This window comes from Telmatherina bonti (genome assembly GCF_933228915.1).
Source record: "Telmatherina bonti genome assembly, chromosome: 18".
In the NCBI taxonomy this organism is placed as follows: domain Eukaryota; kingdom Metazoa; phylum Chordata; class Actinopteri; order Atheriniformes; family Telmatherinidae; genus Telmatherina; species Telmatherina bonti.
In genome coordinates this window covers 12,651,684-12,675,051 of record NC_136616.1, presented here as the reverse complement: position 1 = coordinate 12,675,051, position 23,368 = coordinate 12,651,684, and the positions used below count along the sequence as shown (strand labels likewise).

The following is a 23,368-nucleotide window of genomic DNA, read 5'->3' as shown; positions in this document are numbered from 1 at the left end:
GTCACAGGGAGTCCAGCTGATTTTGCTTTGGTTCTTATGGAACAAAGTGGCTGTAAGGATAAAACGGTGTCGGTGTGAGAATTTATATTTTACTCATATCTTTAATGGAAGCTGGAGAATGGAGGCTAAAGCTGGAGAAAGGTGATCAAACTGGTCCCTTGTCCAAGAGTTTTGTATCATTTTTGGACGCCCAGTTAAAATGTCAAAGCAGAAATAAAGTTCTAATGAGACAAAACATGAATTAAGTTTTTCTGCATCTCTTTGAGACTAAATGATGCAGATGTCTGGCAGTCATCCATAAATGAAGAACTGCTTGATATGAGAAAGAAAGGACGCGTTCTGGACAAGCGGCAACCTCCAGTGGTTAAAATTGAAGCCTATGCAGAAGTGCATAAAACTGCAGTTCCCCCTTCATCCACTAGGGGCTGCAAAACAGAGTAAATCACCATAGAATCCCATGTTAAAAAGACCAACTTCACGGCAGAAATAAACATGTTTACAGCCTGGTTCAAAAACCCATTTTAGGTTTAATAGGTCAGGTTTACCTTCATGACAACTGTGGGGGGAGTGAATTTTTTTTCTAACTCGCCTGTTTAAAAGTAATTTAATCTTAAAATTTGGCATATTTCGGGGCGTGTCCTTTTGATTGACAGGTACCAAATCTCCTGTTTAAAGTCAGAAGAACGTAGAACAACCGCGGTTTTCAGTCAGTTAACAACGTGACTTAGCTTTAGCCTGCTTACCTCCGTTAGCTGGTTAGCTCCTGTTATCTCCGGGTTAGCTCGGTTAGCTCTCAGCTACAGAAAGCTCGGAGTTCGCTTGATGTCAATCATCCACCATGACGCTCACAGCCCCCCTCTCAGCTCCACCTCTTTGCCCATATTTGTATTTTCCGGGCGAAACGACACGCATGTCCCTGCCAAGATGGCGATGGTAGGAACCACCCACCGAGCTTCAATTCAGCTCCTCAGAAACCTATGAGTGACGTAACTGAGGCTACGTCCATCTATTTATATACAATCTATGGTTCTGGACAAAGACGCCCCCAGCGGGCTTTACAGGTATACTAGAACAAGAAGATGTTTGAAGTAAGCGAATCCTTTGGCAGAGCATTGGATTGTTTTCTGGATGCAGAACAATGGCGTCCAGGCCTTCTCATTGCATTGCATGATTTAGACATGTTCCTCCTCCTGAGTCAAATTATTGAACTTCCTCATCAAGTTCTTTGAAGCTCGTTAACAAGCTCTTTTTTTCATTCAGGTGTGTTAAGGTAGGGTTGCCTATAAAACATGTAGGGGGGGGGGGGGGGGGGGGGGGGGGTCCTGCGGACAGGAATTGAGAAACACTGTTGTATTGCATGGTGACAAACAATACGGCGCTAAATAAGGAAACCCTGTGGAGCACCTTAATGGACTCCAGTTTATGTAGAGAACACATCAAACTGGAATTTTTCTGATGAATATTATCTAAACCAGTTCCAATGTACCCCTGATTTCAATGCAGTTTTTTTGGTTGTAGTGTTTGTCATTGGATTTTATGGTCAACAGCGTCAAATGCAGCTGAGAGACCATCGTAAGGCGCAACAAGGACATCGTTTGTAACTTTAATCTATCACGTCTATCAAAGTTTATTTTGAAATCCGGGTTTTAACCCTACATGACGAAGCTCCTGATTACATCAGAGCTCCTACAGCCCTGTCTTCCCAGCATGTCCCTGAGATCACGTGATCAAAGTCTGCTAGCCTTCATAGCAGCAGCTTCTTCCCTACGGAACTCCTCTTCCTCTCACCGTTGGGACCCATGGAAGCGCCGCACCTTCGCAGCTGATCGCGGCAACACTAGAACAAAGGACTGGTTTTACTAGGTGTGCTGTGGTGCGTTTCTAAAGCTTTCCACTTCTCTAAAATACGTGTTGGTTCTATTTTTGCCGCTTTGAAACCTCATCAGTCCATAGTCCTGAGCGGATCGTTCAGGCAGGAAATGAGTTGATGAAAACCAAAGTGGATCCACTGGATTTTCACAGCAAAAGACAATATGTCCACTTTGGTTGCATTTTACTCTGAAACATCTACATTTCTTTGTTACCAGCAGCACCAAGCAGTTAGATGTGATATGGTTTCACTTTAATAAACGACAGCGTGGAAAACACGCATTTATCTTGGAGAAAGAAAGCTGTTTGCAACCTTTTGTTTTGACACCACACATCCATACTATAAAGAAAGAGCAGCACGTGAGACATGGTTAAACTGTGTCTACTTCTTTTAATTTGTTGGTTTATCGTTCACTTTAAAGTAGTTTTAAGAAACATTTTAAGTCTACACCAGCTATGATGCACGATTACGCAATACTCCGCTCTGAAATTCTGCTGGTGAAATACGGTGTCGGGCGGAAAGCTCGCCGCAGCCGCTCCGCATCGCTTCCAGAACGCATCCGAATTGTGTGGATCCCCGGAGTTAATCTGAGATCTGTAGACTCAGGTATCTCTTTTAAAATGCTGATAAAAACACATCTTTTTAAACTTGCTTTCACGTAGTTTTATTTTTTTTATGTTCTGCGTAGTTGTTTTTGCTGCTCCATAAATAAACCTACTTACGAATAAATTTCAGCCATGTGATGTGTTTCAAATTCCTACTAAATAAGCCTTTAGTTGATTTAAAACAAGTCACCTTGCTCCGCCATAATATCCGTCCTGCAGCTTCTTCAGAGTGGCCAACACAGCAGGATCCAGGTTGGTGTGATCTTCAGCTGGAGCACAGAACCAGTTTTTAAACAATCAGACTAAATGTGTTTGATACTGCAGACACTGTGTACGAGTCAACGCTCACTCAGCATCGTTTGTGAAATGGGGAAAGTGACTGTCGGTCGTCCAGTTATCCTCCACCTGGATGACAGGTAGGCAATTTCCGTCCTCAGCATCTCTACGATCATCTTGTTGTCCAACGCCATGTAGAACTGCTGGTGGTCGATGAACTGGGATGTTACAGGAGTCAAAACAGAGGTGAAGGTCAGAAAACAAAGACTTTTGTTGTCTTAAATTCTGACTTTCGCGCCAACCTGAGGTGTAAATGAGAAGATGGTGTTCCTGATGATGTAGAACTTGGAGGTTCCCAGCACTCCTATTCTCCTGTAGGGTCGACCTGTCAGACCCAGTCTCGGGTTCCGGCCTGAAGCAGGAGAAAAGGTCAGCACTAGTGCAGATATTACATCTCCTACTTTGGAAAAGTTTCAGCTGAAAGAGAATACATGAGGGATGGGTGTTTCAGTCCTCTGGTATCTGTCAGGTAACATATCGGATTTAATGCTCAGAGTGTCGAGATATCATTCTGCCCTGTCGGACTGTTCAACATGATGATTTCAGCCTATCAGCTGTCATAGATATAAAATATTTTATTTTCCATTTAATAAATGTAAATAATTTAGTTTAGAAATTCAAAGTTTAATTATTTTATCACTTAAAAAAGAAATATTTTATCTTATTTTTGGTTAAGACAATGTTCATCACTGCTCACTGTTCACTACTGCTTTAAAATCATTTTGGTAAAGTATTGATGTTCTCAAGTTTTATTTATATTCCATATTGCTGTTACATATAAGATATTAATACATGCTGTACAATCGTGATTTTATTTAAAGGGACAAAAAGTATCAATATCAGTATTAGTATCTTAAAAAAAATATATATATATTCCAGAAAAAAATACTAGAAATTCATGGTATCAACAGGGAACATTTTGGTATTTTGGTACAGCCCATTCCCAACAACATTGTGCTTTTATTTTGATAAGGACTGCTGTGTTTGGGGAAATCAATATCATAGCCACAGTAAGTAAGTTTTTAGAAGTGAAGATAATGAAGAAGTAGCTAGATTTTAATCATATGAGCTAAAGTAAAGATTGAGAATGCAAGGTGAGTAAAATAAAACCATCCTGGGGGGTCGTACCGAGTCTAGCGTAGATGTGGCTCAGGACTCTGGAGGGCTGCACGTGGATGGGATGGATATCGGCCACCGTCTCCACCTCTATACCGTTCTTCAACAGCAGCTCCTTAATCTCATCCGTCTCAGCCAAAATAGACACTGAAGGACGAAAACAAAACGTTTAAACAATCGTGTCCACTACAGCGGACACTAGGGCTGCACAATTAATCAGATTTTGATCGTGGCCACAATTAAACAAACCTGATACTCAATGATATTTGCGTCTCTGATCACACAATTCTCAACCAGTAGTCTGCCAACCACCAGGGGGCGAATGCGTGGTTCAGGCTTCATTAAGCTGCCTAAATACTAAACGCACACATCTTTTACCAACAGCCAGTATATATATATATATATATATATATATATATATATATATATATATATATATATATATATATATATATATATATATATATATAAAATGTAGAGTTGCCATGTACGTTGTTTACAAGTGGTGCATTAAAAATACATGTTTTTCCAGACACAATGAATGATCGTGATTAATAATCGTGATTACAATATTGCTCAAAATAATCGTGATTATTATTTTGGTCATAATCATGCAGCCCTAGAGGACACCTATTTAAAGGCTGTTTTCTAGAACAGCTGGTCCTCGGTTTATGAATGAGTTCCGTTCCTCCACAGCGGCGTAACCCGAAATTTCACGTAAATCAAATTTACCTCAAATTTACCCTTAAATCACTTAACCGCTGGCGGTAATTTGCTCCCTCTCAGCATCCTTGCCTTTTTGGTCTTTGAGCGTCTGAAAAATATGCCATGCCTTTTCCTGAATGGAGAGTAAGCTAAGGGAAAGTCTATGCTGATTCTGATCCCCGATCAAAGACATAAGCAGCTTCTATTTTTTTACGTACGCAACGACGCAAGTCGAGCACCATGTAACCAGAGAACTGCCTGTATGTTCATTAGTGAGGATAGTATATTTGCATATTTACTACTTCAGTGGACATTAAGAGTCAGCCAACACACTGCAATTCACTGAAGAATAAACAAATATAGCATAAATTTAATATATTACCAACTTTACCTCAGAGATAAACAGGACAAGAAAATGATACAAGTCAATTTTTATCAAATATTTCTATTATATGAATATGACAATATATTTTTTCATAAATATTTCTATAGAATAGATAAAATAAAATTAAGAGGCAAAACATATAAAGAGACAAATAAAGCGCCTAAGTACATGTCTGTAGAAGTAAAATACTGCATGTGAAAAAATGTTAATTCATGCATCAGGGGGTTAAACATGAAGTACATCAGCGTCAGTAACTACCCTTCTGCCATGAACTCACCCTGTACGACCACGTCAGGTTTAGGGATGGTGGAGAAACGTCGGTTAAGAGGGTCAATTTCTCCAGGGGCGAGGAAACCCTGAGAAGAGAAATAATAACATAAGAAGAGTTTAGAAGTCAGGAGGCGAGCAAAGGACACCATCAGGCGTGGCCCGCATGGCAAATCTGTCAGATCGCCTCCAGGAATCCGCCAGATTTCCACCACCAGCTGATAAAAAGACATCACAACAGACGTCGCGTGACGTTTCTGATGAAAACCGACATGACAGTCAAAACATATCAAACAGTAAAACCAGTTCTTTTCCAAAAACAACCTCATTGTCTAATAAAACGGTAATCTTTTATCTAAAGTCAGAGTAGACATAAGTCCCAAAACAACCAAACATTCAGTTTGTTTAATGTTTAGTGTCCAGACTTCATCTGTCTGATCAACTATTTAGTGCAATTTTAAAAACGATTAAAATGTTCCATCTTACAAGGATCTCAACCACAGGCTTCTTCACATTTACTTTATATACTTCTTCACACTTTGACGTCCCTTTACGACGGCTTATTCAGCATTCGTCTCTCATCTTGTCTCTTTTCCGAGGTCTCTCCAGCCAGTAAAAGTCAGTCTGATCTTGACCTTTGTTTTATCTCTTTTTTTTCTTCACTTCCTCCAATAATGTGCTCTTCTTTGCTAAATGAGCCACAGTGCACATTCAAACAGCCAACGTGCTACTGGTGTACGACGACACAGTACCGTAAAGCAAAATGCAAATGTAACGTGACGGACAGGGCCACAGAGAAAAGGTTGTCAAGTGCAGTTCTCAATGTCAAGGACAGATCCAGGAACGCGTCCAATAAACGTCACTGAACCATCAAAATGAGTAAGAACCACCGAGTTTAAAGACTAGAAAGAAATAGGGGTAGGAAAATTGAATCGAAAAATTGAATATCGGAATTTTTTTGTTTGACGATTTCTTTTGTTAAATAATCTGTTTTTTCTCAAATAAATAAAAATAATCGATTGTATCAAATTTTTCATTTTTATTGTTTTTACTGATCTTTTTACTTGTCTTCTTGGGCATCATAGCAGCAGAATGATGGTCTGGCTACTGTGTTGTTTTTTTCTAATTGAAATCAAGAAAAATGACGAGCAAAAAAAAGTAGGTTTTTTTTGTTTTGTTTTGTTTTTTTTTTTGGTTTTTAATCTACAAAAATAAGCAATATGGAAGAATTGTGGGAATCACAATTTAAATCAAATTGGCACCCAAAAAAATCTAAATAGAATTGGGACAAAAGCATATCGTCACAGCCCTAGAAAGAAACATGTTGTTTTAATACGAGGAAATAGAACCTTATTTCCACAAACACCTTCACATGAAGAATCGTGTGATTTCATTTATTCATTTAATTATAAATATAATATAAATCAATGTATTTTTAGTTTTGACTTTTGCTTTTTATGGCGAAATTTATCCAAAACAAATTAGATTCAACTCGGTAGAGGAATAGTTATGACGAGTCCAAGTGAACGACATTTAAAATATTGAAAATGATAAAATATAAGGGGAAAGGGGAAAATAGTGACTTATCCTGGTGGCTTAAATTCAATTCAAACACACATAAAAATTTAACATTCAGTTTTGAGTTTTAAGTTTTAGGGAATAATTACTGAAAGAAAACAATTATTGTGACAGAGAGGTGGAGATATTGATAGCTGAGGCAGTTTAATCATATAGAAATCCACTTGTTTTCTTCCTGCCTCACCATGAACACAAGGAACTGAATCTCACAGGACCACAAACCCAAAGAGGGTCCACTTTCAGAGCTAGGTACCCACTAAAGTTTTACTAATGTCCCCTAAATGCATCAATGGTACATAACCAGCAGCTGTGAAACATCTGAGATCATCTTGCATCGCCCTCAACCTGCCCAAAAAGTTGTGTTTTACTGAAAGCTAAAGAAAACACTGCTCACCTCAGCCAAAAGTTTCCCCAGGATGTACAGAGATTGCCCCCATTTCAGGGGGCATTTGCCCATAGGAATCCTCTCTACTGAGTGGGGGTTCATATACTCCTCCTCCACCTGTTGGCATGTACAAACGCATGTTAGTATGAACAGCTTTGACAGACATTTGTTCAAATAAAATGTAAATACATTTGCATAAATTAATCCTAAATGGTCTTGGAGCTTAAACGGTCTTGAAGCTCTCAGTTGTGTTTGGCATTATGTGTTCTGGTGACCTGATCATAAGGGGACATTTTCATTGTTACATCTGCAGTTACAATGTGTCCCAAGTGATCCCTTACCTGTTATGAAGTGCAATTAATAGAAATTAAAAATGTAAATATAAAATAAATGTTTGTAGTTTCGTAACTGAGGCAATATATTGTTGAAAACACATTTAGTTTACTCAAGAAATTCCATGTTACCATACTGTTTTCCATAAAGATATTTAATTAAATGTAAACATCTTGATGAAACAAAGGGGAAAAATAAGGAATCTAATTATTTATAGGCTATTATGATGTTATTTTACTGGGGCGGTCAAAACTGTGCTGAACTTAAGTGTAGATGGTTAAGCGGTATATGGCCGAAAAGTTCTTCCATAGCTGAAAAAAGACTGAAAAACTCCATATTAAAGCTATAGTTGGTAATCTTGCTCTTTTTTTTTTTCTTTTTTTTTTTCCTACTCTGGGTGAAGTGGATCCTCGTCCTGATAGTAGTCTATACATTTTGTAATCATGAATAATAAGAAATATAGTTAGACCCCTCAGTTTACTGTAAATCTGTAAAAACTCTGACCAATCCAAACGTTCGGACCGAAATGAAGTTGTTAATTTCTTATATTTCGAAGCTTCTCTCGGCTCCCCTCATCCCCCTCCAGCAGTGCATACCTGATAGCCACGCCCTGCATATAAACAGCGTGTTAGGATGAAGATACAAAATAGTTAAGAAGAAACTCGGAAGTTTCTTCTTCCGTGGCTGAGAAAATGCAGGAAGGATTTCCCGACCCGGCTCAGTTTATTTGCCTCCTCCCGCTAATCAGCCGAGAAAGAGAAAATCGTTGGCGGAAAAAGCTGCAAATAAAAAAAGCCTTGGATCACGCAAGGAGCAAAACCAGAGGGGGAGGAACCAAGACAAGGCACCACTTTCACATCTTGCTAGCTCCCCAACATTACCTACCCCAGCTTTTCAGCCACCCTTAGGGTTAGGCCACTCAGGCCTGTTTTTAGAGCGTTCTACCTGCGATCGGATCATCCAGAGAGCATATTAACACAATGAGTGAACACGGTCGCTATGTTATTGAGAAGAAAAGGGTTTTACCTTATCTGGAGGGACGCTGTAGAGTTCAGGTACTAATCGAATCCCATCTTTCTGTTTGATCAGGATACCTTCCAGCGCCTCTTGATATTCCTGCACCTGGATTACAGACAATACTTTCCATTTGAAAATGCAAACAATATGTGAATACACAAACTCACACAGACTGAGACATGAAAACCCACCTGAAGGTGTGAATTACCTGCTCATGACTGTTGCTAAAAATGCCGTCCAGTATAAGGTAGGTCCAGAAAAGAGGCCACTCGCACTCGATGTTTTCAAAAAGCTTCAGTTCTGCAGACTCATAATACAGTCTGTTTGGATCCTTTGAAGAAGAAGAAACAGAAATAGACTCAACATGGGATGAAAAAAGGGCTTTTAATGTTCAACCAGCAGTTCACACGGGCACATGTTTATTTAAAAACTCTGCTTCTGGCAGGAACCTTCTTTAGTAGTTGACATGAGGGAGAAAGGACTAATACTTCAGCCATACAGAAGTAGGTCTAGAAAAGTTTTGATTGGAGGGGGGGGGGGACGACGACACACTACAGAACATTTTCTCCGTCACGCGCCCCCTATCAATCTTGCATCCTACTCATAAACCGTATATGAAAGATGGACGGAGCCTCTGGCGGTTAAAAGTGAAGGCTATGAGGAAGTGCATAAAACTGCAGTTCCTCCTTCATCCACTAGGGGGTGCAAAACAGAGCAAATCCCCATAGACTCTCGTGTTAAAAAGACCAACTTCACAGCAGAAATAAACATGTTTACAGACTGGTTAAAAAATCCATTTTTGGTTTAATAGGTCAGGTTTACCTTCATGACAACTGTGGGAGGAGTTAATTTTTTTCTAACTCGCCCATTTAAAAGAAATTAAACCTTAAAATTCAGCATATTTAGGGGCGTGTCCTTTTGATTGACAGGTACCAAATCTCCTGCTTCAAGTAAGAAGAACGTAGAACAACCACAGTTTTCAGCCTGTTAACAACGTGACTTAGCTTTAGCCCGCTTATCTCTGTTAGCTGGTTAGCTCCTGTTATCTCCAGGTTAGCTTGGTTAGCTTTTAGCTACGGAAAGCTCATAGTACTCTCAATGCCAATCATCCACCATGATGCTCACAGCCCCCCTCTCAGCTCCACCTCTTTGCCATATTTGTATTTTTTGGTCGAGACAAAATGCATGCCCCTGCCAAGATGGCGATGGTAGGAACCGCCCACCGAGCTTCAGTTCAGATCTTCAGAAACCTACGGGTGACGTCATGGAGGGTCCGCCCATCTCTTCATATACAGTCTATGATCCTACCTGACCTGTTAGCTCTCTCCAGCCAGCAGAAGACAATCTTAGGTTGACACTTGTTTTGCCCCTTTCTCTCTCTTTTAATCTTCTTGCATTTCTTTGCTGAATCAGCGATGCTGCGCTTTCAAAACAGCCAGTTTGTTATTATACCGCGAAGCAAAACGTCACATCGCGTCCTGGATGTAAAAGTCGTATAGTGTTGGTTTATCAGCCTCGGGGCGCTGCTGGTGTAGCAGCGGCTTTGCATCACTTTATGCTAAAACTTTGCTCAAAATACTGTAGAACACAATCTGATTCATGTCTTCTGCCCTCTGATAGATACCACGAAGCAGAAGATTACACTATAATAATTCTGACATATTAAATGGTAGTAAATGGAAAATATCCCCCCAAAAAATGGTTAAGTTTTTTTTTTACATTTTGTCAAATTCAAAAAATTGCACTTTTCCTATCTTTTTAATGGGTATATAGGGTTAAGGTCTAGATTAGTTGTAATAATCTGTTCAATGTTTCATGAAAAGTGACAAACTAATGAAAAGAAAAACGGAGAATAAAAACTTTTACAAACAAAAAGCCAATGATGATTTTTACATCTTTATTTATACCTCAATGGTAAAAAGAAAAATACGTTCTTTGCCACATCAAGTTTAGATATTCATTCATCTATTTATTGTCTCGCGTTTAGTCAAATTAAATGTCACGGCTCAGTTTAGATATAAATCATTGAATATAATAATATAAACTAAAATATAAACACTGAACAATACATTTTTAATGCTAAACCTGCTTTTTCCTTCAGTGTTTTCACCAGCAGGTGTCTGCAGACATTCAGCTCACAGCCAGTCAACACTTTGCATCCTCAACTACTTGGATTTGTTCAGCTTCCTGCCTTTTGTTGCTGCTTTTGGCTGCTGAAAGCTTCAGAGGTTCATAACAATAAAGGGAAAGAGTTTAAACAGCCCGTGAAGAGTCAGGATTAGCAACACTAAGCAGAACCTGCAGAAAAACATGGATGCATCCTACTCCTACTGCTTGTGATGAGGAAAAGGTTACGTGTGATAACACGTCCACTTCTAGTCCGATACAAGTGTGTGATTTACAGTCTGGAACAGCTTCCCTCTGCAGGTTAGACAGGCTAACTCTATTGCCGTTTTTAAAAGTCGTTTAAAAACCCATTTTTATTCTTTGGCATTTGAGCGAGACTGAGTTGTCATCTGTCCTTCTACGTATTTTTCACTGTTCTTATTAGATTTATTTATTTTACCATTTTATTGTTAATTTATTTTCTAATGCTGTTTTTATTCACTTGCTGTTACTGTACAGCACTTTGATCAGCTGTTTGTTGTTTTTTAAGTGCTTTAGAAATAAAAATAGTATGGTCCAGGTTATGCTCTTATGGGTAGTCTAGCCATCCATTACTTATGTAGCAATGGGGATGTTACCTGATGCATTGAGAAGTACCTCGCTCCATTTCTCTAATGTATTAATGTATAAATATATGACAATATTGCCGTCTCTAACTTATTTCTCCTTTTTTCCGCAGGTCTTCCTGATTAAGTGTAGTTGTACATGTTGATCTGTCTTTCCTGTCCTCTCCACCCCAACCAGTAGAGGCAGATGGCTGCCCTCCCTGAGCCGGGTTCTGCTGGAGGTTTTCTTCCTGTTAAAGGGGAGTTTTTTCCTTCCCACTGTCGCCGCGTGCAGCTCAGGATGGGGGATTGGAACGAAGTCATGACTCGATGCAATCAGTTGGTTTCTATTATAGGATATGTATGAATTGGCTCGAAATTATGTGTCTGTAAAGTATCCTGTGACAACATTGTTGTGAAGTGGCGCTGTCCAAATAAAGTTTAATTGAATTATATGACATTATGACATGAATTTTGCAGGCTTTCTACCTCTTTAGGTGTTCTGTGTCCGTCTCTCAGAAACCTGCAGCAGCCGTATCGACCCTGAGCAGAGACAAGCAAAGACACAATGATCCTAAACATAAACGTAACCAGTGAAAAGGGAGCAACTGGTTTACACCTTTGTGTCGTTTAACTACGTTTGATCTCTCGTCTCACGCTAGCGATACTTTATAACTTCTTTACAAAAGGTTCTTTAATGATACAAACTTTAATTTTATGTATTCAGGTATTCAGAGCAGAAAAAAAACCCTAAACGGACTGAATAACGTCAACAAATGTCTGGCTCCACCATGGTGACGATGAGAGCAGGTGGGTTGGTGAACACAGCAGATGATGCTAAAAGAAACATTAGAATCAGACATACTGTAATAATCCCACAGGGCAATGATATAATTTATATCTTGTCATAAGTAGTAGCTTATTTTAATCTGCTCTGTGTAAGAAAAGAGAAATTCACCAGAAAAAAGGCATTAAAAATATTAAATGATGTAAAGAGTTTCAGCTTCTTTTTAACTTTGTGTCTTTGCTTCATCAATATATCTGATTTTTTTTAAGGAATCTCGGTGAAAGATGTGAAAATATTTTTACATGGTCATAATTTCACAAAGCATTTCTTTTGTTATGTCAATTTAATGAAAGATAAAAGTAAATAACTAGCAGCTGTGTGCATATGCTTTTTAAACCACATTAGTGTTGATGGTCAACCTGCAGTTTAGAGATAATCTCCTCCTTCGTCATGTTGACGATGCTCATGTCCTCCACGGCGAAGGCGGGGTACGTGAGGATGGCCAGGACGCCAGCGTCCACCTCTTTAGACATGGACGCTCTGGGTAACATGGATGTCAGGATGGACTGAGAGTAGAAAACGTTAAAAAGATTATGATCTGGACTGGGAACGCGTCTAAAATGATTATACAGACGTGCACCTGGCAGTGCTGGATGTCATCAGCCAGCGCGTGGACCACAGACCCAGGCCCTCCTTTTGCTCCGAACAGGTTGAGCTCATCCAGCGCCTCTAGAGCTGCCTGGAGGACAAACCGCATCACACCCTGATCAATTATACATCCTGGAGTTGACTGATGTGGTTAAAAATGTCAATAAAAGGATGCAGGAAGGGCTAGTGTGTGACATTACAGTGCATGTTGAAGCGAACTCATTCAGTGTTGTTGTTATGGATACTATTAATGCAAGTCATTAGCAGAGCAGGACACAACCTGCAGTGGTGCCCGTCTCCAATGTCTGAAATTAAACTCCGAGTGTGCTCGTTGCAGTGAGTACTGCGAGTACTGTGTTATTCTGAGTGAGAAGCCATTCTCAGAAGACCAGAGAACCCAACACCCCCGTTCACCGCCGGCCAAGGACAGCCGCGGTCCCACAAAGGTAAAACCTGACCAACGCATGCTAAAGCTTCAAAATGCCGGCAAGTTTTTTCAGTTAAATTAATTCTTTAATTAATTACAATAAAGATTGGAACCAATTGGATCAATTTACAAAACAAACAAAAATAATAAATTTCAAGGAAAAAAAAAAGATCTTACAAAACAATTGTTAGCCCCTTAAAAACAAAAGTTCAATAAAATTAAAAAAAAAAAAAATTACATTAAATTAAATTAAAAAAAAAAAAATTACATTTAAAATAAAAATTAAAAAAAATACAAAAAAAAAAAAAAAAAAAAATTATAAAAAATAAAATTAAATTAAATTCTTCTGACTGCATTTATCACACAGCTGCCACTAAACCTCCCGCGCCAAAACAAAGCCGTCTCATCTGATCCAGACGCCGTTCGGGGGAGTCTGGGTCACATAAATGTCAGCGTAAAGGCCGCTGCAGTGACGGGGCACCATCCGCCATGCCAGAGATATTTACTGCAGCACCTGTTCAGCCTGAGCACTGTGAGCTTCAGCTCACACTCCTCAGACTGAAACTCTCAGCTTTATTCACTGCATGCTGACGTACTAACCTTGGCCGTTCCTATAGAGCTGGCGTTGATCTCAGTGATGCCCTGGTTGGTTTTGTCTCCTCTCTCCCACATCCCATAATCCTGCAGAAAAAAAGCGAAGAATGAAGCTGACATAACTAATCTAGGTCATTTCCACTCGTATGGACGTATGAACGAAACTTACAGCGACTTTATAAGCTGCCTCAATGTAGAACATGAGATTCTGAACCACGTCCACCTCATCCTGGGTGTAGATGATATGAAGACCTGCCACACACACAAGCAGGAACATTAACTCATAAAAAGATGAATTTTACTGACAAACAGATGCACTGTTTGATCAAACTGATTCAGCGTTGAAATCCTTCGTTTCCACGTAAACCTCAGAGGAACTCTCTCATACCGGACGCCGTCATCTGAGCGAGGAAGAGCAGGAAGAGTGAGGTGGCGTCAACCTGCAGGTGACCCCACTGGTCGTCCCCAACGACGGTGGCACAGGTCCTGGTGTTGTACTTGGCGTGGAGCGAGTCTGAGGTGCTTCGGCTGTATTTAAACTTCTCCACCTTGTCTAGCTGTGGAGAAGGCGGGTAAAGATGGTGAGAAAAAACACACAACTCATCGCTTATAATCTGAAAGATCTGCACAGTAACTTTTTCATCATTCTTGCTTTTAATTAATTTAATATAATTTAGGATTTTATTGTGATTTTGCTATTTGTATGGTCTTTTCTTTTTTTTTTTTTTTACACATTCTGTAATGCTTTTAATATTGCATGTACAGCACTTTGAATTGTCTTGAACATGAAAGGTGCTGTATAAATAAACCTGCCCTGCTTAATCCATTAAATGAAAATCTGGCACACAGAAGGACACAGAGGTGATCCACAATCGTGTGTATGCTCACGAGTAAACATCCCCCATGCCCTTTTGTTGTTTTCCTTTTTTTTTTTTTAATCATTCACTAAAAACTTTTTTCATATTTGACTCAAATGAAAAAAATGGACAAAAAATACACTAAATAAGAACTAATGTTACAAATACAGCTTTAGAAGTTGCACAGTGAGCTAAATAAGATCAGGTAGAATGCAACCCTGGTCATTCACAATCTTATGTATGTGTGTGTATGTAATGATAAATAAATCATAAAAATGATAATATTAAATAAAATAACAATAATGATAACAGTAAATAAATAAAAAAACAATATTAAAAATAATAATCGTAATAATAATCCTTTCCATTTTGTCTCATAAAAAGAGTTGAAATGAATAACACTGGAAATGTGACACAAGGTTGTCAGAAATGTGTTTCGTTTTTCATTCACTTATGTATGTGTGTGTTTGGGGATTAATAATAATAAATAAATAAATAATATTAAAAATAATAATAATGCTTTCCATTTTTTCTAATAAAAAGAGTTGAAATGTATAACACTGCAAGGATGTCAGAAATGTGTGTTTTGTTTTGTTTTTTTAATTTAAAGCTACTCAAAGAGGCAGTTTGAGAAAAGAAATAATATTCTGAGATGAATATAAGTTGGAGTTTCAGATGGTAACCCCCGCTCACTGTGGTTTCCCTTTCAGCTGGTCGCCACAGCGAATCACCGCACAGTTGAATCGGCATGTTTTACGCCAGATGCCCTTCCTGACGCGGGCCTCTGCATTTATCCGCGCTTGGCACCGGCCCTCGGAACAATCGTGTTCCCTTCGGGGCTGCAGCAGCATAGAGGAACAGGAATCGAACCGCAGACCACCAGGTCACAACCAGAGCTACTGCCACCCCCAGTAAAAGCCTCATTGGGTTGGTTTTATCAGAAACACACCCGTTATGCTAAAAACAAACAAAAACGCTCTGACAATCACCGGCCCTTTACAGCACTTTTATTTTAATTTGCCTTGAAACAGATTCTACAAGACGCCAAGGTTTTTCAGCTCTGATCCCTCATTAAACTATTTTAATTAAAGAAAAACATTAAAACATGAGGCTAAAACGGCTTTTCTGGTTGTGCTAATTCCTCATTCTGTCTACATTTGTTTGGTTTATATGAATGTAAAAGAAATATTCATGGGGAAAAAAAGCTGCAAAAGAGCAGAACACAGATAAGTAAAACCCTGGCTGCAGGAAATAAAGTTCAGGCATCTTACCTGCCTCATGATGCACTGCAGGACCCCTCTCATTAGCTTGACGACACTCTACAGAGAAGCAACATGGGTAATATGTCTGACATCATGCTTCTTCCACAAAAGGCCTGATGCGAATGTGCTCATTTTCTACCTGCTCCAGCTCGTAGGCCTTGGCCTTGTCCTCGTCCCTGTCGGCATTCTTCCTGTAAGCCAGGCTGAGGGCCCACACGGACACGATGCTGTAAACATTGTCTCTGACCCAGGCGTCGGGCATTTCTGCGCTGCCTGGAAGCAGACCCGTCACTGGATCCTGGAAAATGCAGTTCAGACGTGTGTAAGGGTGAACTCACTGTTATTGCAGTGCAAGCGAACTGCATCAAAAAAAAAAAAAAAGCATGAGACGAGGCTCTGGCTTGCGGTTGAACGCTTGTTTAGTGAACTCTTAGTGCACAGGTACAGAGAAAAAATCTTCAACTCCACTTTACCTTGTTATATTCATCACTACTTCCTGTTTGTACCAAAAAGAAACCATAGAAACAAAGCGTTCCTGACCCATATGCCTTGTGGGTAATTAAGTTCTCATAAGCAAATCTGGGCGCACTAACCTATGTCCAAACTCTGGAACAGATTCATTTTTTCTAACTATTAAATCATCAAATTATTTCAGTTAAACATTTAACATAAACCTCTATTAATGAACCCATGAATTATTAACACTTATATCATTCTTCACATAAGGCACAACACTCACATCAGGAAAGTCCATTAAACTCGGTCCGATTGGTGACTCGGCTCAGTTGTAGGGGTGTGAATCCATGCAGACTGAGATCGTGTTCACGCTGCACTTTGGTCAAAGAAGTCAAACCTTTACAATAATATATCCCCATTCCCACCAAAGGTGGCACTGCACTCGTATTTAGCAAGAGAGAGGAAAGACCTGAAGAAGAAGAAAAATCTGTAGCAAGCTAAACATGGAGATAAACTATGGCTGTTTTGGTATTTTTATGTTGTCTTATGCAGGTATACTGCAGAAATACACTGCAACAATGACCGCAGTATGAACAACAGATCAGGCAGAGGACTCTTAACGCCATCGCTATGTGTTTACCCATAATGCATTGCTATGCCAAATGGAGGAAGTGACTTTTTTTGTAGTACGCTTTCTGTATTTGGTCGGCTTGAAACGGGCCAAGACCTGCGTTCATAGTTAGACCGAGTCCACTTCTTTGGTCCAAATCAGAAATCGATTGGCGCGTTCACACTTCCCCAAACAAACCGGACTTTCCAAGCAAACAAACTAGGATTCAAATCCAAAAGGCTGAAGTGAACATCCCTGTCGTAGCTGTGACACAGACATCACGAAATAGCAAACACGTGAAATGAGCCATTTTAAAATTAAACAACATACATTAGTAATGCTGATATGGATCTCTTCTAAAGACTTCCATCAACGTTTTATAGATTAAATGCTAATTTAACGCAATTCAAGCTGTTCTATAATTGCTTTACATATGGTGCCAAACTTGATTTTTCACAACCACAATAATACAGTATAATATAGATTAAAAAAAACAAACAGTAAAGTCAACATGCAGTGGTACAAGGGTCTTGTATCTTTTCTATCTAAATTTTATAGGATGTCCATATTTGGAGTAATTCAGCATTAAAACCTGCTACATTAAACAGGTGGAAATGAGCCAAAAACAGATGGTGGATGAAGCAACTTTTTTTAAACGTGTTGACAGATGAACTTTTAAGCTGGCTTTTGGGTCAGCGTCATCAAGACAGATATTGTTCAATGCCCACATGTCTTTCACTCTTAACCATATACACAAGGCAAATAATTTGTCTTGATCAGTTTTTTTTACTCGGATTACTCGAGTTACCCAAGTAATCGTTGCAGCTCTAGGTTATTTTTTAATCTAAAAAAAAAAAAAAAAAAAAAAAACCTTTTAAAATTGTGAAGTAAAAAAAATCACTATATTCAATTTTTCGATTTCGCCCTTAATAAATATCCTGCACAATTCCCTCCATCACTGTTCTAAACATGCTGAAGCTGAGGCTGCTAAAGCAAGGAGCATCACTCTGAAACACTGCTGGACATCTTCAAGGCAAGCCGAGTCCTAAAGTCACCACCAGAACCTCGCTACAGAGGTCTCGTCTTGGTGTCGAGCTGCTTAAATGGTGGAAAGAAAATGTAACTGATTTGAATCTATTGGCACGGCTCGTCCGAAGGAACCCCCCCCCCCCCATTTACCTTCATGCTCACAGCCCCCCCCCCCTCAGCTCCATGAGTGACGAAACATGAAACGCCGCCAATATCGAGACGGTGGGAACCACTCAAAGAGTTTAATTTGGTTCTTGAGAAACCAATAGGTGATGTCACAGAGGCTCCATCCATCTTTTTATATTCAGTCTATGTCTATGGTTTCATCTATGTGGCATTGTTTAAAAAAAAAACTTTAAGTCAATTAAATGTTTTTTTGTTTTTTTTTTAGGACTTGTGACGATATGCAGGAATTTCCAATTCGATTCAATTCTGAATTTTTTGGGTGCCGACTCTATTTATATTGCGATTCACATGATTCCCCAATATTGCTGATTTGTGTAGACTAAAAACGCAAAAAAATTGTACAAAACATTTTTTACTTGATTTAAATTAGGAAAAAAACAACACAGTGGCCAGACCACCATTCTGCTGCTATAATACTGAAGCAGACAAGTAAAACAAATAAAATAAAATAAAATCAATAAAAACAATAAAAATGACTAATTTCATTATGGATTATTTTTATTTGAAAAAAAAAATTAACAAAAAAAAATATTTTAAAATTGTGAAGCAAAAAAATTCTGATATTTTCGATTAAATTTTCCCACCCCTAGTTGTCATTGTGTCTCTTTTAGCAGGTGAATTAAGAGAGCACAAGTGTATTCATGCTCCAAATATCAGCTCATGAAAATCGGCATCCAGTATCAGCCAATAGGCTGAGGCTGATTTGGGATTGGCACAAATAATATTGCTTGTCGCTTGTATTGTCTTGTTCTTTTCCCCTCACCTAGCATGAACAGGGTTAGCATAGCAGCTTAGCTTCTTTACTGCACAATCAGCATTAATTTTTTTCTCTGTTGCAGACCTGTGTTGCTTAAACTGCTGTCTGAAGGGCAGCTGAATGTTTTTCTTATGGTTAACACTCCTGAATATGGTGCACAGCAACCAGCACTGTCAGCATCACAGCAACTTTCAGTGGTTAGTGGGCAAGTTCCACAAATATATTGCAAGGTAATTTAGCAGTTAGGGTGTTACTCACAAACTTAAGCATGGTACAATATATAAATTTAGAAGATACCGCATCAATGTTCGTAGATATTAATTCTGTCATGATACGATTTAGATTTGATTAGATTTCTAGACAGGATTCAGTTCCATCCCCAGCGAGTGCTAAACCACCAACAATGGTCAGATTCCTGCCACTGTGTTTGTCTTTCTAAATGAAGAGGAATAATGTTGACTCCTGGCTGTGGGAAAACTCTGCTCTAAGAGAGCAATTATGATCTATGGTGCAGTGATCCATCTGAGCAGTGAAGTGGAGACAACTACAAGTTGGCTAAGCAATCACTTGGGACCGATTCAAAAAATGGCCTCACACTCAGTTCAGCCACTTTCATATGACCAGTTTCTATTGTTTACAAGACAGGAAACTGAGGAGTCAAATAAATTAATAATGTTGCATCCCAAATCTCTGGAGTCAGTCTATAAGTGCCTCGCATGGGATTTGAACAAGAGGGAAGGCAAGTTTAGCACCTTTCATGTACAAGACTATTCAAAGAGCTTTACGTGAAACATTAAAAGCAACAAGATGGTGGGGAGGAAAAAAAGCATAAGAGACAACACAAACAGCAAAATCACAAGAAAATCATCAATTATATTCAAATAATTAAAAGCAGAACAATTAAAAGTTGCTGTGCAGATTTCATCCATAGGCGCAAGAGAAAAGAAATGTTTTTATCCTGGATTTAAAAGTGTCTACAACAGCTACGTTGCTTAAAAGTGAAGAAGAAGCAGAAGCGCCAAACACTGCAGTTTCCCCTTCATCCCGCAGGGCTCCAAAAGGGAATCAATTCCCATTAAATAGTATAATAATATTAAATAGACCAACAAAAAAAGGACAACTTTAAGCCTGCTAACAGCATGAATTAGCTTAAGCCTGTCTACTTCTGTTAGCTGGTTAGCTCCCATAAGCTCCAGGTTATGAATTTGATCATCCACCCTGACGCCACCAAACCCCCCTCTCAGCTCGATCACTTTGACCATTTTTGTATTTTCCGGGAGTGACGGCATGTTGCTGCAGCCTACGGACAACGTCACAGAGACATTGTCCATCTTTCATTCAGTCAATGGTTCTTAATAATAAACATACAAACATAGACATACATAAAATACTTTATTTGCTATGCTATATACACCATATATTCAGGTGACTTTCTTTACAGCACTGTTGCAATCCAATCCATCAGCTCTGCTATCAATTCTCCGTTTGGATGCTTCTTTATTTTCAGTTTGGTGATAATGTTCTTAAAAAGGTAACAATACAACTTTACAATAAAGTTGCAACGATTTGTTGACAAAGTCGACAATGAAACTTCATCCGACGCAAAATTTCATTGTCGATGCGTCGCGTTACCCATAACGGCTTTGCTAATAAAACACTGCGCCAGGAAACTTACCGCCATTTACTAACCACGGCTTTTCAGACAGTATAAGATAGGGGTGGGAAAATCAAATCGAAAAATCGAAAATCTGGATTGTTTTTGCTTCATAATTTTAAAATCGATTTTTTTGTTTAAAAAAAAAAAATCGATTTTTTTTTTTCAAATAAAAAAATATAATCTATAACAAAATTTTTGTAATTTTTATTGATCTTTTAACTTCTTCTTGGGCATTATAGCAGCAGAATGATGGTCTGGCTACTGTGTTGTTTTTACCAACTGAAATCAAGAAAAATGACGAGCAAAAAAAAAAGGTTTTATACATTTTTTTTTTTGTTTTTAATCTACAAAAATTAGCAATAATCGAAGAATTGTAAGAATCGCAATTTAAACCTAACCGGCACCCAAAAAAATAAGAATCGAATCGAAACTAAAGCATATTGTCACAGCCCTAGTATAAGAACTCTAAATACCAAACAAACGACGCAAAGCACCACAGGAAGAGCTGGGGGCAGTATTGTCATTTTGTGCAGTGTCTTTGTAAAAGTCTGCTCTAGTCAGGTCGTCCCTCTGGAGTAAAAGTCAGATTTAATATACCGTTTTGAAAGACTTGAGGACAAACATGACTTTGGATCCTGTTTTGATAATAGAAGATGCCTTTAAAAAGCCTTTAAGGACATATTTGTTTAGGAACTTGAATTAAATATTATAAACAAATCAAGAAGTAAAAGACAGCTGTGCATTTAGTAAAGCTGGCAAACAAAAACAGGACAATTAATGAGGACAGTTGCACCGATAAAGAAGTCTGTAATTAAGTAGACTGGTGTCCGGTGTGGGTGTCAGGATTTGGTATAAAATAAATTAGAAAAAGGAATTATTTAAGGTAGTGCTGAACAATTAATCGTTAAAAAATCTCAATCTCGATTCATACTTGTATGCGATCTCATTTTCAAATGACAACGATTAAAAAAAAAAAAAAAGACAACGATTGTGCTGCATTTTTATCTGGGACGTCACCTGCATGAAAACAAGCGCTCCCTCTTTGTCCCTCAACAAATGACAATGGCGGAGCCTTATACCACGTAATGCAGAAGCTGTCTGGTAGGGAAAAAAACAACAAGAGCATGCGAGAGACAGAAACACCACCAGTTTGTACAACCAGCTTAAACATCGCCATAAAGTGCAGTATAACGAAGCTGTAAAGGCCAGGCAGACGACAGGAGAAAATCCATCCCGGTCCAGACATCAATAACCTTATACGATGCTTCTCCATCCCAGTCAACCTCCAGCAGGCACAAAGAAATTACAGAGGCTATCGCTTATCACCTGGCAAAAGAGATGGCTCCAGCCAACACTGTGCAAAACGAGGGATTTAGGAAAATGAGTGATGAGTGAAAAAATGGTGTTTGTTAAGGCTGAGTGCGACATATCACATTGGTCACCTTGCAAAATCCAATAAATCCAAAAATCCCACATTTAATTAATTTAGGACATCATTTCTACAACTATCAAGTGACCCTCTAAAGTTATCTTCCAAACTCCAGCAGCAGATTTACTGATTGAAAAAAAAAAAAAAAAATAGACATAATGTCGAATGAAAATATTGTACAGGTCTTTACCTGAATTACTTAATAAAATAAGAACAAATTTAGTGGCAAATTGCACCTTTGGATTAATGGATGTGCAGCAAAAATATCAAATAGGTAAAAATAGATAAGAGCCCAATCAATAGGTGGAAAATGTAACTAATATGACTACTTGGCATGGCATAAAAACTCAAAATCATAACTGATTTGGGCTTTTATAAGGTTCCACAAACTTCATAATAGCTTCAACGTAGTTGCTTTCCAGTAAATCCATGACATGAACCCATTCATAACCATCTGCATCATTTTTTAGACGACAAGTTACAGGAGCTCACGTGAACTGGCATAAATACTCACACATAACCATTAAAGGCACAAACATTTTTGTGCACAAGCGTGTTTGAGACCACAGCCTTGCGAAATATCACCTTACCTCATTCACTGTCTGCAGAAACACAAACTGCAAGTATGACAGCTACACGGTTTTAATTGACCAACAGTGTTTTATTAATAATTTAAACCTCTATATTGGCATACAATACACCATGTAAAACTAGTTTAAACACTCACTTGGTGCCGGAGGATAGTTTGTTGGACAACCCGGGCATAGTTGTCCAGTTTAACGCCGGAGTTGCTCCGACTTCTCATGCTGACAAGTAAACCTTTGACTTCAGGCGGTTTCCAGCAGAATTAAACAAAAACTCTCTAAATCCTGAACAGAAAAGTCATGTTTTCTGCGCTTATTTTCAAACCTCCAAAGCCGAGAAGTAGGCTAGCTTGCAGAGGAACCAGGAAAACTACAACCTGGCTGCACTGTGCACAATTAAACAAGCGGAGACCGAAAGGAGGTGAAACACGAAGCTGCAACTAGCCATTCACCGGAAGCAGCGGCTGGAACACCGGAAGTGGAGACACCATACCTTCAAAATAAAGCATCTCATAGAGGAAGTTGCCCCGTCTGTATAAATAAATAAAAATAAATCATTTATTCATTTTCCAAACTGCTTCACCCAATTCAGGGTTGCGGGGAAGCTGGAGCCTATCCAAGCAGTCTTGGGGGAAAGGGCAGGGTACACCCTGGACAGCTTACCAGTCCATTGCAAGGCCACACAGAGATGAACAACCACTCATGCTCACACTCACTCCTAAGGGCAATTCAAAGTAACCAATTAACCTAATATGCATGTCTTTGGATGGTGGGAGG

The 23,368-nt window shown here is 38.9% G+C and overlaps 1 protein-coding gene and 1 long non-coding RNA gene across 4 annotated transcripts in view; one reads left to right on the top strand and one right to left on the bottom strand.

Annotated features, from left to right (window-relative positions):
- phka1a (phosphorylase kinase, alpha 1a (muscle)) overlaps positions 1-23,031 on the bottom strand; it is a 42,786-nt gene extending 19,755 nt beyond the window's left edge. For all 3 annotated transcript variants that reach the window (XM_079258144.1, XM_079258145.1, XM_079258146.1), the window contains exons 1-17: positions 22,735-23,031; positions 16,023-16,181; positions 15,893-15,940; positions 14,153-14,321; positions 13,934-14,016; positions 13,771-13,851; positions 12,736-12,834; positions 12,515-12,661; positions 11,798-11,851; positions 8,806-8,928; positions 8,607-8,702; positions 7,257-7,364; positions 5,295-5,373; positions 3,940-4,074; positions 3,054-3,163; positions 2,825-2,969; positions 2,666-2,744 (exon numbers count right to left, since the gene is read on the bottom strand). In XM_079258144.1, the coding sequence (XP_079114270.1) occupies positions 2,666-2,744; positions 2,825-2,969; positions 3,054-3,163; positions 3,940-4,074; positions 5,295-5,373; positions 7,257-7,364; positions 8,607-8,702; positions 8,806-8,928; positions 11,798-11,851; positions 12,515-12,661; positions 12,736-12,834; positions 13,771-13,851; positions 13,934-14,016; positions 14,153-14,321; positions 15,893-15,940; positions 16,023-16,181; positions 22,735-22,812 (1,793 nt within the window). In that variant the 5' untranslated portion in view covers positions 22,813-23,031. The remainder of the gene's footprint in view (positions 1-2,665; positions 2,745-2,824; positions 2,970-3,053; positions 3,164-3,939; positions 4,075-5,294; positions 5,374-7,256; positions 7,365-8,606; positions 8,703-8,805; positions 8,929-11,797; positions 11,852-12,514; positions 12,662-12,735; positions 12,835-13,770; positions 13,852-13,933; positions 14,017-14,152; positions 14,322-15,892; positions 15,941-16,022; positions 16,182-22,734) is intronic.
- Positions 13,115-15,434, top strand: LOC306769518. The gene is made up of 3 exons (XR_013771690.1): positions 13,115-13,189; positions 14,137-14,345; positions 15,332-15,434. It is a non-coding gene; the product is annotated as an uncharacterized lncRNA (long non-coding RNA).
- Positions 23,032-23,368: the final 337 nt, after the last annotated feature.